The 16,126-nt window shown below is 42.1% G+C and overlaps 2 protein-coding genes across 2 annotated transcripts; both read right to left on the reverse strand.

Moving 5' to 3' along the window:
* Window positions 1-2,426: 2,426 nt before the first annotated feature.
* Window positions 2,427-9,483, reverse strand: LOC308381776 (elongation factor 1-alpha, somatic form-like). The gene is made up of 8 exons (XM_080859364.1): window positions 9,398-9,483; window positions 8,700-8,855; window positions 5,228-5,407; window positions 4,824-5,120; window positions 4,243-4,393; window positions 3,514-3,770; window positions 2,975-3,209; window positions 2,427-2,758 (listed from the first exon to the last, which is right to left on the reverse strand). The coding sequence occupies exons 2-8, from the start codon at window positions 8,841-8,843 to the stop codon at window positions 2,634-2,636; spliced, it is 1,389 nt and encodes a 462-aa protein (XP_080715490.1). The 5' UTR covers window positions 8,844-8,855; window positions 9,398-9,483; the 3' UTR covers window positions 2,427-2,633.
* Window positions 9,484-9,724: 241 nt separating this feature from the next.
* On the reverse strand, window positions 9,725-13,276 carry LOC308381777 (elongation factor 1-alpha). Its single transcript, XM_080859365.1, has 8 exons — window positions 13,222-13,276; window positions 12,367-12,524; window positions 11,741-11,920; window positions 11,345-11,641; window positions 11,090-11,240; window positions 10,734-10,990; window positions 10,253-10,487; window positions 9,725-10,132 (listed from the first exon to the last, which is right to left on the reverse strand). The coding sequence occupies exons 2-8, from the start codon at window positions 12,508-12,510 to the stop codon at window positions 10,008-10,010; spliced, it is 1,389 nt and encodes a 462-aa protein (XP_080715491.1). The 5' UTR covers window positions 12,511-12,524; window positions 13,222-13,276; the 3' UTR covers window positions 9,725-10,007.
* Between the last annotated feature and the right edge of the window lie 2,850 nt (window positions 13,277-16,126).

The following is a 16,126-nucleotide window of genomic DNA, read 5'->3' on the forward strand; positions in this document are numbered from 1 at the left end:
GACTGAATGGTGTTGTCACACCATTGCTGCCAATTTGACATGTAATTGGCTCATGGGGTAGTTGAAATAAACTATATCATATTTAGAAATATGACTATCTGCAGTCAGATTGCCTATTTTCATATTGATGTATACAGTATATCTAGGTAACTTAGTCATTTAAAAAAAAAAAATCTATGCAATTGTTAGTGAAATCTGAGAAAATTCTAACTGTACTTTAAGACTCACTTAGGATCAACCCCTGATTATCCTTCCTGCTGATCCCTGCCCGGCCCTGTCATGGCTGACCCCTTTTTCACCCCTGATTTGTTTTGTTGCTCAAGTCACAAAACCCTACCTTCACCCTGGAGTGCCCTGGCCTGCCTGACGTAGGGCCTCTTCTGGTTGTCATTTTTTTCAGCGCGCTGGGTGTCAACTGTCCACCCTCTGCTTGCTGCCGGATCCATCGGTCCAGAGTTGGAGACACAGGGGCCCTCCCACACACAGACATGTGTCCTTTGCCTACACACACACACACACACACACACACACACACACACACACACACACACACACACACACACACAGACAGACACACACACACACACACACACACACACACACACACACACACACACACACACACACACACACACTCCCACACACAGACATGTGTCCTTTGCCTACACACACACACACACACACACACACACACACACACACACACACACACACACACACACACACACACACACAGACACACACACACACACACACACACACACACACACACACAAACACACACCTACACACACACACACACACACCTACACACACACACACACACACACACAGACAACCACACACACACACACACACACACACACACACACACACACACACACACACACACACACAGAGTAACCAGGTACATGTAACAGAGTTATGCAATACAAATTACAATAAAAAAAATCCTCATCTCACAACAGATACTAACTGGTCATTACAAAACCATGTCCTTGTAAAAAAAAAAAACATAAAAAGAATGACTTTTTCAGAAATGACAAAAAACTTTGGTCACTGTACAAATCCAACAACTTCACAATCCCTTTCCCTCTCACTCTTGGTAGAATTACAAAACACTGATAAAAAACAGAGGGATAAATCCCGACTCCCAAAATTAAACTGCAGGATGTGAAAAGTGCACCAGTACTCAACAGTCACTCTCTGTCATAGCTTCTCTGATTCACAGAAGGTGTCGGGTCAGGCAAATGGGAGCTTTCGCCCCAGGGAGTCTCTAATGCTTCGTCATTCCAGGAAGTTCCCGGCAGGAACATTCTAATGATATGCCATCCATTTATTCAATACTCCCGACCAATCACCCGCCTACATCTGTCTTCAAAATAACCACCTCTTGTCACGGGGGATGGCTCTGCCCCTGCCATGTCAACTGGCACGATCTGTGAGGGCGTCAATGCTCCAAGCCCTAGAATTTCTACTGAATTGTTATATTGCAACTTGTTAAAAAAAGTATTGTTTACTTTCACTGCTGCTTCCTGAGTCATTCTGGTAGAACTGAGTTTCACACACAAAGGAAGAACAAGGCGGAGAGGAACATGCCCACACCTGTCATAAAATAATATGCTCAAGTAACATACTCTGCTTTATTGAAGGATCTGTACACTATGGTGGCAGAGCAACAACTTGCTAAATAAATTGCTAGATAAATGTATCCCTCAAGGAGAAATCCAGTCCAACCAGAACATCAAATATCCTAATCAACAGCACAGTTCATCTGATTCCATTTTAGATACCCATTTTGAATTAGTCCTTTTGCAGTTGCATTTATCTTCCAGGAAAAATACACTGTACTATTTCATATAATGTAGACTGCTGCAAAGGAAGTACTGAACTATTGAGGATGGTCAGAACATGGTAAATTATGAAAGATTGTGAACAAATCATAGAGGGGACTATAAGTGGACAAATCAGTTATAAAATCAACATTGATTAAATATACATATAAACAGCATTTTACTAAATGAGCGATACATATTTTACAAATGCACTGATTACAAGTACATTTATATCTCAGAAGTACAGTAGTGCCCTTTATATAAGTAACTATTTAGCATTAATACCTAAACTGAGGTTTAGTGTATTAAGATACAAAAAAAACTTTTTACATTCTTTTTAGTACAGAATAAGTCAAAAAACATTATAGCTAAATAGATAAAGACCAGGGAGACAGCTTAAATACTAATATATCCCACCTTGTTCTGACTGTCATGCTTTGTTGATATGGTTTTATGATTCCACAAACTGACAGCCTAAGCCCCAAATAGCGTTGAAATTTAGGAAATGAATTAATTAATTGGGAATCTATACTGAAGAAGAGGGAGAGAATCTATACTGGACTGAGTCATAAGAACAAGTAGACACAAGTATTTGTTGTTCAATCATTTATTGTTTATTTCATTATACTCCATAGCTAAAGCACTTAAAAAAAGAGCTTTTCCGGCTCCTTTCCTCCGAAAACTTTTACGATGGGTTTTAATCAGCATTAGCCAGTCCTTGAGCAAAGAGCCGAGGCTCTGTAAGGGTGTGGGATGAGGTGTCCCTGTTGCGGCTTGTTTCCGGGCCGGTGTAGGGGTTCATTTGGCTTTGGCGGCCTTCACTGCAGACTTGGTGACCTTAGCTGCGCTGGGGGCCTTCTTTTCGACGGCCTTTATGACCCCGACTGCGACGGTCTGCCTCATGTCACGCACAGCAAAACGACCTGGTGACAGAGCAAAGAGAGAAAGACAGACAGAGAGAGAAGTGAGAAATGAAGGAAAGAGGAGTAGGAGAAGGAAGACGGTTACTAAAGTGACATGGCATGGGTTAATACAACTTTTTCAAGACCATAACTGCTGTACTTCAGCGACTAAAATTAAACTACAGATGTGTTTGTTATTCCGATAGTATAAACATTTATATCCGCTCAGCTACTCACCAAGTGGGGGGTACTTGGCGAAACTCTCCACACACATGGACTTTCCAGGAACCATCATAATGATGGCAGCATCTCCAGATTTCAGGGCCTTGGGGTTGTCCTCCATCTTCTTGCCAGAACGGCGATCAATTTTCTCCTTTAGCTCAGCAAACTTGCAGGCAATGTGAGCAGTGTGACAGTCCAGCACAGGTGCATACCCAGCCTGGATCTGACCAGGGTGGTTCAGAATGATGACCTGTGGACACAGAGGGAAAGGATATATGTGACACAAAACACTTCTCTGGATGGAAAATAGATCTCTTGGGCGGAAAAACTACTATGAAACGTAGATGTCCAAAAGAATCCAAAAAAAAATGAACAATGGTGCCGGATCCTTTTCTAATAAGAATGAAACTTTATGAGGTCAACTTGGCAGTTCCAGATAGAAAGAGTCAAGAGTAACAGTACATTTTGAGTTATGGCGACCAGGCAACTCTTTTTTTTAAAGGCAAGTAACTAAGCATTTTGTAGACATGATATCTCTTCTCTATGGTTCTCACCTGAGCAGTGAAGTTAGCAGCCTCCATAGGGGGGTCGTTCTTGCTGTCTCCAGCCACGTTGCCACGACGAATGTCCTTGACTGAAATGTTCTTGACATTGAAGCCAACGTTGTCGCCGGGCAGAGCCTCGGTAAGAGACTCATGATGCATCTCAACGGACTTCACCTCAGTTGTGACGTTGGCAGGGGCGAAGGTCACGATCATACCGGGCTTCAGGACGCCCGTCTCCACACGACCCACGGGTACGGTTCCAATACCTGAAGGGCAAATGAATACCTTATTACACACATAGTTTCAACAATAGTAGTCAGTCACTGTCACACATACTCTGTATTGCTTATGGCTTTGTGTGGTTAAAGTACAGATTCATTATTCTACAGTTATTGGAAACTTAAGTACATAAATTCCAGCAAATCAAGTACATAAGTACATAAATTCCAGCTTCAGTTAGCTGACTTGGGACAGTAGGACAGAGCAGTATGCATCATTCCCAGAAATGAGAGCAACACCATCACATTTTGCTTAATGAGGTAATCTATGTCATTCCTGGAGAAATTACTGAGACCTGGAGACTTTGTAAACTATTTGAGATGTGTGGAAATAGTTTGCATGTGGACTTCAACAAAAACAACGAGACCAAGAAATGATCCTAGCATCGAAAGTGTGGTGGCTGAAGTAAACTGAGCTTTGCTAATAACAACTCTGTTGTAAAAGGTGAGACAAGTGTACCGCCAATCTTGTAGACATCCTGCAGGGGAAGACGCAGAGCCTTGTCAGTGGGGCGGGATGGGGGCAGGATGGAGTCAAGCCCCTCCAGCAGTGTGGTACCAGAGGCACCTCCCTCCTTACGCTCAACTTTCCAACCTTTAAACCAGGTCATCTGCAAGCCAGGGCAAAAGTATGGGAGAGTGGGGGGTATGGGTGATAGTTTTTTTTTTTAGATAAGATTAGATTCAACTTTATTGTCATTGTGAAGAGTACAAATACTGAGACAACGAAATGCAGTTTAGCATCTAACCAGTAAGTGCAAAATAGCAATAAAAGTGCAGAGTATGTGCAAATGTAGGGTGGACTAAGTGAATAAATATGATATGTACAGCAAGAGTTAGAATATGACACAGAATTGTAATATAAACAGAATTGAATAGCAGCAATTAAGAGTGAGGTATGAAAAGTATATAAATAGTATATACTGTATATATAGTTGATGAAATACTGATGACCTGATTTATATACTCTGCAAAGCAAGGTGAGGTATGCAGTCAGGTGTTTATCTGTGGTAGATGACATGCAGATTATTATGCACTCACATTCTGGCTTGGCTCCAGCATGTTGTCTCCATGCCAACCAGAGATGGGCACAAAGGCAACGGTGGCAGGGTTGTAGCCGATCTTCTTGATGTAGGTGCTGACTTCCTTGGTGATTTCCTCGTAACGCTTCTGGCTGTAGGGGGGCTCAGTGGAGTCCATTTTGTTGATTCCAACAATGAGCTGCTTCACACCAAGGGTGTATGCAAGAAGAGCGTGCTCACGGGTCTGTCCATTCTTGGAGATACCGGCCTCAAACTCACCCACTCCGGCAGCAACAATCAGCACAGCACAGTCAGCCTGGAAATTAGCATATATTAGCAAGGTGATGAATCAGCAGCTTAAATAGAACTAGATGGAAGTTTGTTATACATTTGAAATGATTCGGTGAACCCCAAATAATATACCTGGGATGTGCCAGTGATCATGTTCTTGATGAAATCTCTGTGTCCAGGGGCATCAATAATGGTGACATAGTACTTGGCGGTTTCAAACTTCCATAGAGAGATGTCAATGGTGATACCACGCTCACGTTCAGCCTTCAGTTTGTCCAGCACCCAAGCATACTTGAAGGAGCCTTTGCCCATCTGAGTAGATTAAACACAATTGGAGACCATTTAATACTGATAGATGAATTCAGGTTTTATCAGAAAATACTGCTCCAGGAATAGTCTTGATGATCTGCCCTAGTTCCACACACAAGAGGCAACAACACAGATTGAAACACACTTGAGAGTCTAATATTCTACTTCATGCAAAGTCTTAACCGACCTGAATTATGTTCCAAGGTTGTGAAAAAATATAATAATTACTTTTTCCCATCCTTAATGCAACCAGAAATAAAACTCGATATTTTTTAATTTTTTTTATCAGAACTCTATAATTGTAATTTGATTTGTCCATTGTAATGGACATCGGGTCCAAACAGTCGTAAAATGCCAACCATCATATGACCAATCATATGACAAGACCATACATGTTTTTAGTCTTACCATTGTCACATTGACATCACATGGAACATGAACGGTTAAAATTATTGTTTTTGAAAGGTCCAAACAGTTGTAAAATATAACATCATAGATTTTTTTTTATTATTTTACAATTTACCAGCAAAAAACGATTGAGAATCTCACAATTCTGTCATTTTAGCCTAATTTTCTGTGGGCATCTTTGAAGCAGTTTCTCTGTGACACAAAGCAGATGGCCACCTTGCACTTGTCACAGTAGACATGTGTTTTTCCGGAACAGCCCGGCAATTTGCACCTTGTTGCTTCTTTTTTTCCCATCATAATTTGGCATGTGGTCCAGCATGTTGGTCTGCACATCTGACTACAAGGTCATCCTCAAGTAACAGGTTTCTATCTGCCTCCTCTGGCTCAGAACAACTTCATAAGCCATACATAACATGCTAGTAAGCAATATATGAGCATTTAGGGAGTGCTTTTGTCAACCATCGCAGATTGAAACAGGCTGTGCTATGTCACCATACTGTTCCTGAGTATGTAAGGGCCCTACACTTAGTTTGTATTCCTAATATATATATATATATATATATATTTTAAATCTTATATGTGATATTGAGACTATTTTTCAGTATGACATTTCATCCTCACTGACTTTCTACACTCACCAACTCTTGAAAATCTATCAGCATCACCAACTTCCTCATCGCTTCCCTCATCGTCAGAGATACATAAGAGATATTTCCATTGTCAATCAGTTTAAGGACTTCAAGGGCTGTATATCCTTCATATGGAATATTTTTTAACTTATAGTCAACTCATTCTCTTGTTCTGATGTACTGTTTTTATTGTAATAAGGTCATTAATCAATACTGGAGAGTTGAGTTCGAAAACATGATTTCAGACCCACTGTCCATTCTAATGGACATCAGTATTTGAAAAAATCCTGTGTAAAAACTTGCACTGAAACATGTGATATTACAACTTACTTCATACAATACATCTTTCAATATTATATCAAATCTATGAAATATTGGCACAGATATCTATAAATATTTGAAAAAAAAAACAGTTGAAATGATCATTACTCCAGCGTGTGGGGTGAAGTCCTGCCATGCCTCTCTTCAGTGTGGTGGATTCTTTTCAAATGACAACAAGCAGAGCTATTCTGACGTATGATTGATTGTTAAACACCCATTAAATGAGCTTGAGGTATCAGGTGGTGATAAATTTACAAAAAGTAAAAAAAAAAAAAACCAAGATGTCATGTGACGTAATGGACACAGGGTCTGAAGGGTAAAGTATTTGTGAGGTTTTAAGGTTGCAAGGATGGGGGGCCGCAGCCTCAAACAGATCAACGAAATTGTATTTTAAATTTGTGATATAAATCCTTAACCAGTGAGTATAATGTGTGACATTGTCATTTGATTTTCAAAAGCCTAGTCCATAGATGACACCAGGCCTTTTGTTTTTATGAATTTATTGAATACATTTTAATAATCTTTTTCTTCATATCCAGATTGAAACACAGGGGAAAAAATGAAACCCAAGTCACATTCTGTGTTGCAGTGGACCCTTTAACACTGGACATATCTACATCAAGTAAATTAATCGTTTTCTGTTTCAGCAACATGAACACAACTCGCCCAAAGGAGTTTGGCCAGCTTTATATCCATGTAAAGAACAAAAAATCCAAACCATTTCCTATTGAACAATGGTGGGACACAAACGTTGGATGTTGTGAAACTTTTATTGTCTTTTTACTTTATATATCCTGTTAAGGCGAGACACGGCAGGCAAAAACATAGTTTTTTCAGCAGTGGTCAATTTTGAGATTTTGAGCTAGTTCACTCCCTAAACATGTAATCTTTCATACTAGCATAAAGAAAATATCCTAATTATACATTAATGTGTATATTTATTCACATTTTGTCTGGTCGCGGCGTCAGCATTCTCATAGGTTTCCAGGAAAGTTAGCAGTCTAACGTAACGTGCAGTATGTCGGCTTTCTGATGCTAGACATGTTTGGTACCGTTGGAAAGCGCTATAGCTCTCACACAACGTTATCTAATCCAAATAAGGACATTTCCTTTCCAGCAGTAACCAATGATGTTAGCAAAAACGGGGGTTTAAACATAAGGACGCAATTTCATTGGTTTGCGGTGGTTTCTGATAACGTGATTCGCTCAGACGCATCACGTGGTATGGCTTGACACTTCCTGAATCTTTAAATGCGATTTTCTCAAAATGAGTTTTTTGTCATTCTCCGGTAGATACTTCTCAGCCTATGTAGCACCTATGTACACCAAACTTTCCAGTTATACACTTAGCAGTCTTCTGAAGATATTTACAGAAGGATTTGTTAATTAATCATTCCTGGCCTGATTTATGTGACATTTTGATCAAAAAAAGGTGGCGAAAATCGTTTTTTTAAGGCTGTAGACAGTATATTTTGATTTTCTAGGTAATGAAAGCAGATATCCTGAAATCCCTCTGTAAATTTGTTTGCATCTTGTATGTTAACAAAATGAAAATAAAAAAAATCACCTGGCTTTATCGTATGTCCAGATATATCTACCGGAAATATATGCAAATTTGAGCATATTTAATTAGATAAGGCCTAATTTGCATAATCAAACATAGTAATTACAGAAACTTGTAATACATTTTTTGTTCATACATGTGTGAGTAATCAACTGAGGAAGTTTCATGGTGATATCTATTATTTAAAAAAAATACCCTATTCACCTGTAGTGTCTCGCCTTAAGGTTAAAATCCAAAAGCTGACGTGCGTAATTTTCGACTCTAGATGCCGCTCTTTACACGTGCAGAGCCCACGCGTCTCACCGCCTCTTAGAATACCGACATTCAAGTCATGCACAGTACATAGCACCCAGTCAGCAACTGGAAAACCTACCTCAGCAGCTTCTTTCTCGAATTTCTCGATGGTTCTCTTGTCAATGCCACCGCATTTGTAAATGAGGTGGCCGGTGGTAGTTGACTTGCCAGAGTCGACATGACCGATGACCACGATGTTAATGTGTATCTTTTCCTTCCCCATGACGGTAGCTTACTGTGAGGAGAAATTTACGTTTACCTCAAAATGAGACTCAGGACAAAATCATACTGCTTTTGAATGTTTATTGGCATTTTAATTCAAAATGAATAGTTAGACGCCTGTCGGCAACGGCGCTATCCTGAGCCCCGGAACCTTCCTAGCAGCTATCCTCCAAGTTAGGCTATGACGCATCGCCGGGCCGCCATGTTGTTTCGGCTCTACCAATAAGTTAGCCACAAGATTTTTCAATAAATGCGGCATGGCGCATTAAATAAGACTAGAAATTACAGTAATTGAACTTTTTCTGGTATAGTCTTGCATTACGACATGTGACTTTGATCGCGCCCCTTGACAAAGTTAAAAATGGGGGGAGACCCTTAATAGATCAGCCAATGTATTTTCCCCCTTCTACAAAAAGTTACAAGTGTATTCCAAGCCAAGGAACAACCTCGCTAGACATCTACTCAATTCAGAAAATGCCACACTAGGATGGGGAAAGCCAATTCTGAAACATTCTATGACATTTTTCTCAATCTAGTGTGAAGTGGCAAACTTACCACCCTGCTTTAGTCAGCTCCCTGAGAACACTAGAAAACCCGGAGAAAAAGGAACGAATCCTAACTGTCTATGCTTTATATACCGGTGATACGAGAGACAACCACACTTCTAGCAGTCATTAGTGTGCCCTATTGGTTACAGATCTGCAAACCCACCAAACCGATTGGATGGGGGGCTTCTCTTGTAGGTCCCTGCAGTGGACTAAACAGACACGTGGTTAGACAGCTGCAACCTCTGGAGAGGAAAGTTACTTCACCAACTGTTACACTTGACACTGAACAGCCCATCAGTCCAGTCTGGAAATAACGGCAATATACAAAGTGGCGTCAATTTTTTTGAGATCTTTATTAGTTGAGCAGCTTTCCTTCCAATTTAACTGTGGCAAACAGTTGCAGTTCTAAACCATTTCAACTCAAATAAAACTGATAGACACAGTCAATTTAACAAAGCCATGTGTACGATAACTCCAAGTTGGTTTCCTTTCCTGCGAATATATTTACGGTGAGTTTTAATCAGCATTAGCCAGTCCTTAAGTAGAGTGCCCAGGTTGAGTGAAACTCCATGGTGTGGAGTGCCCAGTGCCTGAGAGGCGGAAAGGCTGATGGGGGTTCACTTGGTCTTGGCAGCCTTCTGTGCGGACTTGGTGACCTTGCCAGCACCGCCGATTTTCTTCTCAACGCTCTTGATGACTCCAACAGCCACGGTCTGCCTCATGTCACGCACAGCGAAACGACCTGTTGAAGAGGAATGAGGTTAGCATTGAGCATCCATGTCACCATCTAACAAGGTAAACACCTTTAGTTCTGTTCATACACTGATCAGCATCCACACAATTAAGACGAACTGGTACTTACCAAGGGGAGGATATTCTGAGAAGCTCTCCACACACATGGGCTTGCCAGGGATCAGCTCAACAATGGCAGCATCACCAGACTTCAGGTTCTTGGGGTTGTCCTCCATCTTCTTGCCGGAACGACGGTCAATCTTCTCCTTCAGCTCATTGAACTTGCAGGCAATATGAGCGGTGTGGCAATCCAGCACAGGTGCATATCCAGCACTGATCTGGCCAGGGTGGTTCAGGATGATGACCTGGTGACAAAGAACACTATGTAAGGAAGGACCACAACTTTCAAGGATTTTACCAAAATAATGCAACTGCCACACACACACCACACATTTTGCTTTTTAAAGTAGTACCCTTCTCAATCTCAATTCTACTATTGACACACCATCAAACAGCTGTTGGGTGACAGTGGGCAACCACTCAACAAAAAGCCATATCAAAACAAGTGGGCAACACTACCCCTAAATTATGACCACTTGAGTGGGCCTCACCTGAGCATTGAAGGTGGCGGCCTCCATTGGGGGGTCGTGCTTGCTGTCTCCAGCAACGTTGCCACGACGGATATCCTTGACTGACACGTTCTTGATGTTGAAACCAACATTGTCGCCGGGCAAAGCCTCTGGCAAAGACTCATGGTGCATCTCAACAGACTTGACTTCAGTGGTGATGGCAGAGGGGGCAAAGGTGACGATCATACCGGGCTTCAGGATACCGGTCTCCACACGACCCACGGGTACTGTTCCAATACCTGAGGAGAATGTCAAGTTAGTGACAAGGGAATGCAATAGTACACCAACAAACAAAATGTAGGAAGCTCAAAACAAACACTACTATTAACCCGTCTTACCTCCAATTTTGTAGACATCCTGGAGAGGAAGACGGAGGGGCTTGTCTGTGGGGCGGGCAGGGGGCAGGATTGAGTCGAGGGCCTCCAGCAGAGTAGTACCGCTAGCTTTGCCCTCCTTGCGCTCAACAGCCCACCCCTTGAACCAGGGCATCTACAGAGGAGGGACAGAGGTCAGTATTGCAAGCAAACATCATTACCAGCTAAACATAGTGTAGCAATATCACTGCATATCAATTAGTCAAACTCATTGTTTACCTTGGCGCTGGCCTCCAGCATGTTGTCTCCGTGCCATCCAGAGATGGGCACAAAGGCAACGGTGGCAGGGTTGTAGCCGATCTTCTTGATGTAGGCGCTGACTTCCTTGGTGATTTCCTCGTAACGCTTCTGGGAGTAGTTGGGCTCGGTGGAGTCCATCTTGTTGACTCCAACAATGAGCTGCTTCACTCCCAGGGTGAAAGCCAGGAGAGCGTGCTCACGGGTCTGTCCATTCTTGGAGATACCGGCCTCAAACTCACCCACTCCAGCAGCAACAATCAGCACAGCACAATCAGCCTGGTAGAGAACAAACATGTAAGGCCACGAACACTAACACTGCAACAGTCAACCAAAAGAAAAGTTTAGACTAACGTAGAAGGGAATCAGCATTCATACCTGGGATGTGCCAGTGATCATGTTCTTGATGAAATCTCTGTGTCCAGGGGCATCAATAATGGTGACATAGTACTTGCCGGTCTCAAACTTCCAGAGAGCAATGTCAATGGTGATACCACGCTCACGCTCAGCCTTCAGTTTGTCCAACACCCAGGCGTACTTGAAGGAGCCCTTTCCCATCTAAAAAAAAGAGAAAGACATGTGCATCAGAAACCAAAACATAGCTAGCAGGGGAATCAAGAGTGAGAACATAGAACTAAATAACCTAACCCTGACACAAATCAGGACACAGGCTCAAGACTCCACAACAAAGCACAAAATCTGACTCCACTCAAGTGATACTTATTCTTAATGTATGCTCAGATTGATTCAAGCAAAGGTGCTTCACTATTGCCTTGTCCAATTTACATTCATCACAAAGCCCATTTTGCCATTGTGCTTTGCATTAAGCATGACTCGCGGGCCTCAGAGCGGCCATTACACAAAGCGCTGCGTCACTATCGAAGAGCCCCGCCCAGCGCCCACACCCAGCCGGCTTGTGCAGGGAGCGCGTGCGAAGCCGCCATCTTTGAGCCGAGCAACAGCAGGAATTCCGACTGTATAACGAAATATAGATTAGCCCTTACCTCAGCGGCCTCCTTCTCGAACTTTTCGATGGTTCTCTTGTCGATGCCTCCGCATTTGTAGATGAGATGGCCGGTGGTGGTGGACTTGCCAGAGTCGACGTGGCCAATAACCACGATGTTAATGTGGAATTTTTCCTTGCCCATGATTGCTTTAGTTTCTACAAAAGAAAATTCAACATTAGTATACCGACTGGGGTTGCAACATCTTTCGGTGAAAACGCCCTTTTTTACTATTCGTGTTAGTCATCTAAGCCTTAATGAAGCGGCTGTAAATCCGGATGGCCAAGACATTCAGCCATAGCTAACTAGCTAGTTGGCTAACATCCAATTGCCATTTTGACTGGCGGTGCAGGCCTCATCGGCCATGAGCCAGGGAAGACACGTGTTAGAGAAAGGCCACGTCGTATTAAGTAACATAAAAATTCGAAACATCTAAAGGGAATCTATTCGGAGATTGACATCTGGCGGTTGAACAAAAATGTTAAGACAACTTGTTATCTTGGCCGGCAGACAAGGTTAGGAAAACCCTTCGCCCGCTTTGAGAAGAATTCAAATGCTAGTCTTTGTTCTTCCCCATCCCCCACCAACAAAAGGATACAAAAGTAAATTATATTACAATGTCATAAGCTAATAAAAAGCCACTGTTGTAACTCGACCGCGAATTGTGTATGACTACTTAACAACGTAACAAGTATTAATAGCGACACGGACAATATGGAAGATTACATTGCTTAAAAAACAACATTAGTACTCCAAGCATGCGGATAACGCCTACATTTAGAGTCTCTATGAAACTATAACTTGACTCTATAAAGTAGATTACACAAGGCCTTAAATGAGGGGAACCTGACTTACCGGTGTTACGAGATCAATCCACAGCAACTGCTCCCCTTAGCCAGGTAACAGAAAGAGGAAGAAATCGCTTGGAGTTGGTGTTTTTATACTAGGGAGGAGAGGCCAGAGTGGGCTGCAACCCCCCCCCCGCTTCCTCTCCCCCTTCCGCGTCGACCCGCAAATCACGTACATTCAGGCAAATATCCCCGCCTTGTCGTTCACGCGTCATCGTTTTGTTTCTAAAGTGCAAATGCAATGATGACAGTAGGCATGATGAAAGTAGGCGCTAGATGAAATTATTGCTAATATTATCAACATCACGTTATCTTTTGAAAGACAGCCATTCATATCCTCTATGTACATACTTTCGATGGTGTTTCTTAAGCACAGCGAAAGTGTATGCTAGTCATCAGTTCATCACCGTTTTCGCCGTTGATACATACATTTTTCCTTACTTCCATTTATCAGCAGTGTCTACAAAGTGTTTGGGCCACGAAGTTCGTTTTTATCTACCATTTCATCACGTTAGATTGCCACGAGTCTTAACGTGGTTTAATGTTATCTCTCATTTGTAAAAAAAAAAAAAAAAAAAAAAAAGGATGACGTGTGGGGGCTCAATACAGATTATATGATCCACATATGAACTGCAGGTAGGCCTATGTAATATTATACCAGTTTCAGAGTTTCAGTATATACAATTGTAGCCCGTCTGTACTTAAACACACGATTACGTTGTTACACTTGATAGTATAGTAGTAGATTAACTATATATTTTGCTTTATATGTAAATGGTCATTCTCACAGCCTGTCCTGATGACATCAGCCTCTAAATTGGCTGATCAAAACATTTAGGTGAGGCACTGCGCAAGAGGCTAACAAGCCTAGGGGGGTTGTGGGCTACTCATCTCTCCCAGGTGCCACCCTCATTGTTTGAGAGAGAAATCTTGTCACCCATTCACATTCAACAGAATCATCCTGTAACCCCCTCTCATTCAAATTCAGTCATTTTTTAGACAAAGCACACAGGCACAGGGATGGGGTTCAGCGGCCCACATGCTGATACACCCTTGATCAGTCAAGCTCTTAAGAATAGTAAATGTCCACAAATCAAGCTAACACATATCATATATTTGATAGTTTATTGCACAACACAACTATTTCATATTGCCTGAGTTTTAGGTTTGATGGGTTACAGTTCCATAGTCAGGCTTTAGGCCTGGTGTTAGGCTTTCAGCCTTGCTCTCAGACTTGAGGCCTTGTCAGGCTTCAAGCCATATGCTCTCAGGCATTAGGCCTATAATCCTTTCATTGAGGCCCTTCCTATTTGGAGTATCCAGTGCGGCTGCTGTGAGCTGGCTGTCCTCCATGGTTCAGGTACCCGACCCTCAACTTGGCTCTCCACCCAGCTGCTGGCCTCACTCAAGAGAGCAGTGAGACGGGGGAGGGGGGTCATCAACAGAGTGGGAGAGAGAGGAAACTAGGGCCCATAGAGTTGTGTACAGGGACAACAAGATAGGATACAGGGACATAGATTGTTAAAGACTTAGTAGTACTATTATATACAGAATACAGGAGCTTTAAAAAGTGCTTGTCAGCATATGAAAAGATACCCGCTCTAGGTTTATGTTTTTTTTGTTTCCCCTCTTGCTGCAAAAGAAAGTTGTTCTTAGACAAGGAATGCTCTTAAGAATCAACTGGTTGTTGTCCCCTGGGAGGGACCAGTGCTCAGGGACATGTATGATTATGCAACTGATCACATCACCTGGCTCTATGTGGTGACCTCACTATACAGGTCCTCTGAAGAAATCAGAAGATGTTATGCAATAATTCTATTAGAAAACCAACAAGCATGACTGGAGAGTGATCTGTGATGACCTCTGCAGTACTTATTCATTTATAAAGGTGATCATGATTTTTAACTGATTACCGATGGAGAAATTATCAAAATGAATGACTCATGGAAGTGTCAGATTTTACAATCTATGGTTTAGTTCCTTGTCCAAACACCTCCTTCAATTGTCTTGGATGATGTGTTTTTAGTGGGTGTCCTGGCATAGGTTAATTTGATCTAAGATCCTTATAGGGTAACATTATGAAGTGAATAAAACTACTATGTACCATGCAAATTAAGTCAGGTGAGTTTAACTTGATTTTAGTACTTTAGTACTTAACTTGCAGCCACCAGTGAAGATGAAGTTATAATGATTTTTCATTTGTTGCCAGCACAACAAAGCTCTACAAAAATGTATGAATTTATCAATCTTTGTATTTAAACCATCTTAGTATGGGAATCTGCAGAGTGAATTTATCAATGTAGGGCTGAGGGATGAGAAATATAAGGGAGTCACAGCTGAACAAGATACTCATACCCAGATGCTGTTCTGAGGGGGGGGGGGGGGGGGGGTGGGGGGGGCGTTGTCAAGGCACACACTCAAACACACACACACACACACACACACAAACACAGACACCGACTTAACACATCTTTACCATTTTCCACACACAAAGAAGAGGAAGAGGGTATATGTTGGCTTTTGCCCCCCTGGAAGACCTTATCCCCCTACAGACACACACACACACACACTCTCTCTCTTTTCTTTTAAGGGTTTTTAATACAGTCTGTTTAAGGCATATTCCTCCGTCAGTTGGCCTCACTAATCTGTATGACAAGAAGGGAGACAAAATGGGGAATTGCTGTTGTTTCGCCTCACATAAGTGACAGCTGTGTGAAAAGGAGAGCCGGCATGGCGGGATAGGGGGTTTGATGCAGCCTACAAGATAACTGTGTTGTCAGAACACACAAATCTGACATAAGCATTAACATGTTCTGCATGATGCACACACCAACTTTTCCTCTAGAGTCTAGAAATTGCTATAAATGTACAGCTTGCAAGAGCACCAATGCTTAGTTCACTCATCATTGTTT

This window comes from Sprattus sprattus (assembly GCF_963457725.1).
Source record: "Sprattus sprattus genome assembly, chromosome: 20".
NCBI classification, from domain to species: domain Eukaryota; kingdom Metazoa; phylum Chordata; class Actinopteri; order Clupeiformes; family Clupeidae; genus Sprattus; species Sprattus sprattus.